Source organism: Urtica dioica, chromosome 8 (genome assembly GCF_054948205.1).
Source record: "Urtica dioica subsp. dioica isolate 48M chromosome 8, U.dioica_male_clone48M_v1_H2, whole genome shotgun sequence".
NCBI classification, from domain to species: domain Eukaryota; kingdom Viridiplantae; phylum Streptophyta; class Magnoliopsida; order Rosales; family Urticaceae; genus Urtica; species Urtica dioica.
In genome coordinates, this window is record NC_142763.1 from 6626200 (window position 1) to 6629621 (window position 3422).

General features: G+C 34.8%; 1 protein-coding gene across 1 annotated transcript; it reads right to left on the reverse strand.

Moving 5' to 3' along the window:
- On the reverse strand, positions 1-2415 carry LOC149387667 (uncharacterized). Its single transcript, XM_089623836.1, has 6 exons — positions 2274-2415; positions 2103-2189; positions 1637-1782; positions 1473-1551; positions 1242-1366; positions 1-708 (listed from the first exon to the last, which is right to left on the reverse strand). Exons 3-6 carry the CDS (start codon positions 1706-1708, stop codon positions 655-657), a joined length of 330 nt encoding a protein of 109 aa, XP_089479962.1. The 5' UTR covers positions 1709-1782; positions 2103-2189; positions 2274-2415; the 3' UTR covers positions 1-654.
- Between the last annotated feature and the right edge of the window lie 1007 nt (positions 2416-3422).

Consider the following 3422-nt stretch of genomic DNA (forward strand, 5'->3'; position numbering starts at 1 on the left):
TTAACATCCAAAATCCAAAATAGAGAAAATTATAAATGAAATTAATAAAACAGGATTTGACAGAGTAATTCTCAAGGAGTGATCTACAATTAGTCCTAGCAACAGAGAGACATTGTACATGAAGCTCAGATTATATTACCTACCGGAAGCTATGTTCTTGCGCTCAGCATGGCTCGATAAAATTTGCTAGTATATAAGTAAATTATGCTTTCAAACTTGATAATATATAAGTAAATTAATTTTTTTTTACATAAATAGGCTAACTTTGATGAACAACCACCTTAAATAAGAAAACTCCTATAAATTTGTGACCGAAATCATGCCCTAGAACCTAATACTGCAAGGAGAAATTACGCAGGACATCAATCAATGAACTGTGAGGAGAAAATGTTTGAGACATCAATGTACGTACCTTGGAGAAGAGAAAACACCGAATCAAATTATTTGGACTGCAATTAAAGGAAAGGGGTAAAGTGAGTTTGTAATAGAGAGAGAGGGAAAATATGAACCTGAATTCGTGGATAAGGCCATGCTTAAGAGCTCGTCATCGAGGTAGAAGGCGGAACGTCAAGCTCGTCATTTTAATAATATTATAATATTAATAGATCATTAGTTTCATACACAAAGTTATTCATGTAATCACTATAACACAATTTAATTGAAGCTTGTAGCGACCAGTGAGTAGAATGTGCTGCAACCTACAAGCCCCTGCAATAACACACCCACAGGCACTGGAAATAACTACAAAAGAGTAATACTAACTACGTACTGAGCCAGACCAAATAGGGAGGTGTGAAAGACAAACTTCAAAGCCAACAACATAAAAATTCACACAAACTCAGAGTAATATAAAACAAGACCACATACAAGTATAAGCCTAAAAACATTCACCAAAGTAAAAAGTTAATCTCTTTATGGCTCTAGACGAACTAAGAAATGTGTGTATCCAAATCATTTAGATTTTTGAAATCCAACTTTGCTTCTATGTGGCAGTAATAGTGACAAAAAAGGACTTCTATTTATTTATCTATACACACACACACACACACACACACATATATATATATATATATATATATATATATATATATATATATATAATTCACGAGCGAGCGCTTTCCCTAGCCCCCTCGTACTGTTCGATACAAGCAAATCCAACGTCGAGTTTTTATCAACCTTAATCATTGCATCATGAAATAAGGAAATCAAAAGGCGATTTTGGGTTTTTTTTTTTTGCTTACCTTCTGGTTATAACGACTATGCGTGGACCGGCTCGGCAATACTCCTCCAAAACCATGTTGGACCCGATCATCGTCCCGATGATGATTCCCCTGTGCCAGCTGTACCATATCAACACTGTCACCCCCTTCAAAAAAAAAAAAAAAAAACCAGGTTCAAATTTGTAAGCCATTAAACATTAAACATTTTCAGTACATGATTTATGTATTTATTTTAATTTTGTTGATACTTACCAGATATCCGAAAGCCAACTCCCAGGATTACTCCCGTACTCATCATCGTCACAATATATCTACTGATTTGGATGGCCATCTGTGAAAAACATTACATAATTCTCACCAGTCAAACTCAAATTACATAAACCCTAAATTAAACCAAAAGAATGAAGAATTCTGACCGAGGAAAACACTTCTTCCAATTTGGCCACAGCTTTACTATCCTCTTCATCATTCCTCGAGTTCAATCCCATACCCGCTGTGACGGTGTAACTCAAAGACCCCCCAAAACTCGAACTTTTCGAGACCAAGCCTCCTTTTTCCTTCGCTTTATTCCATAATACCACCAAATATCAATCTCAAAGCCTATCCTTATCAATATACCATAGCTAAACCCTAGAAATGCCTACAGATAGGTCATATTTCAAAATACACAAATATTGTTATAGCTTTTTTTCAGAGTTAAAATATCATACTCGTGTATAAGGAAAACACTAAGAGAGGTTCGACTCTAAAAAATCATATCCCAACCCAGAAAATATAAATAAACAGATAAAACCCATTGAAGAACCCAAACATCCCAAATGAAAAACCCATAAGAGGTCGCAATTCGGGAATATGACAACACGAGAAGAAATATTTGTTTACCTTGAGCGGTTCCAACGATGAATCATAATTTCTTTTCCACTTGCTCGCCTAAACCCCCAAAACTGAAGACGAATTTCATCTTTGAACCTTCAAATCAAACGCAAGACGAAATTCTAGAATTTCGTATCTAAAATTCAAAAGATAACCAAAGGAAAACAAGGAGAGCCATACCTTAAGCGGTTGAATCCTCGTTCTTCATCCAATTCTCTCCCGAACTCTCTTTCTCGCTCCATCTCTCGCACTCTCTTTCTATTGAGCCTCTCTTTTTCTCTCTTTCGTTCTTCCAAGGCAAATATAACCGCTCAACCTGCTGTTGGATTCTCATTATATTAATGAAGAGAAAGTGATGTTGTGTCGTAATCTTATTGGATTACAAATAGTCACAACAAAAATGAATAGGCACTTAACATTTCGTACGCTGACAAAGTAAAAAATAAACGGTTTGTATTCAAAGTGAGGTGTGAACATTTCGGAATTGGCTTACATGTCGCAATTTAATTGGTAGATCCTTATGAACAGTGATTTCGGATTTGCACTTATTATTATATTTTAATAGATTAGCAGATCCGAGGCTAATAAGAACGTAATTAAAATATTCAAGAGATAGTTCAACAACAACCAATTCAAGTGAGATCTCTAAACTGAATACTTAAGTGGATGATACACTTAATAGTGAAGCCATTTGAATTTTGTGATAATAAGAAATATAAAGCAAGTATCGTATTCACAAACAAATAAATAAAACTAATATTTCCCATAGTTTTTCAATCAACACGCGCAATCCCAAAACGCAACGATAATGTATGGAAGAAAAAAAAAGAAAAACATAGAAAATGCATGATAATCTTTTAAAATAAAATAAAAAATAGTTCAATCAAAGCCTAGGTTTTCTGTTGGAGGTGGATGTTGCAGGGAAGAGATCATCATCTTCGTTCTTCAATTCTTGGTCGACACAATTAAGCTCGGAGAGCTTGTAAACTTGGCTAACGGTGAATTGGTCTTACATTCCTCTTGAATTTAGAATTCTCGTGTCTTGAACATAGAATGTTTTTGTGATAGCTTCTTTGGCCTCGAATATTGGTTTCAAAGAATCTTTTTGCGTAGCTTGTTTTAGCAAATGTGAATTAGTTTTGTAAATTATTCAAAATAATTTAGATAAGCAGTACACATTTTCATTTATTGATTAACCTGCTCCAAAATTTTGGATATTTGTGAAGCCTTGCATGAAAAGATCTTTTCAGCAGTGTAACCAAAGCACGCAGCTTCGAACTTCTCTGAGCCATCCGTCAAAGTGAACTGAATGCGTAACCTACAAAGTAC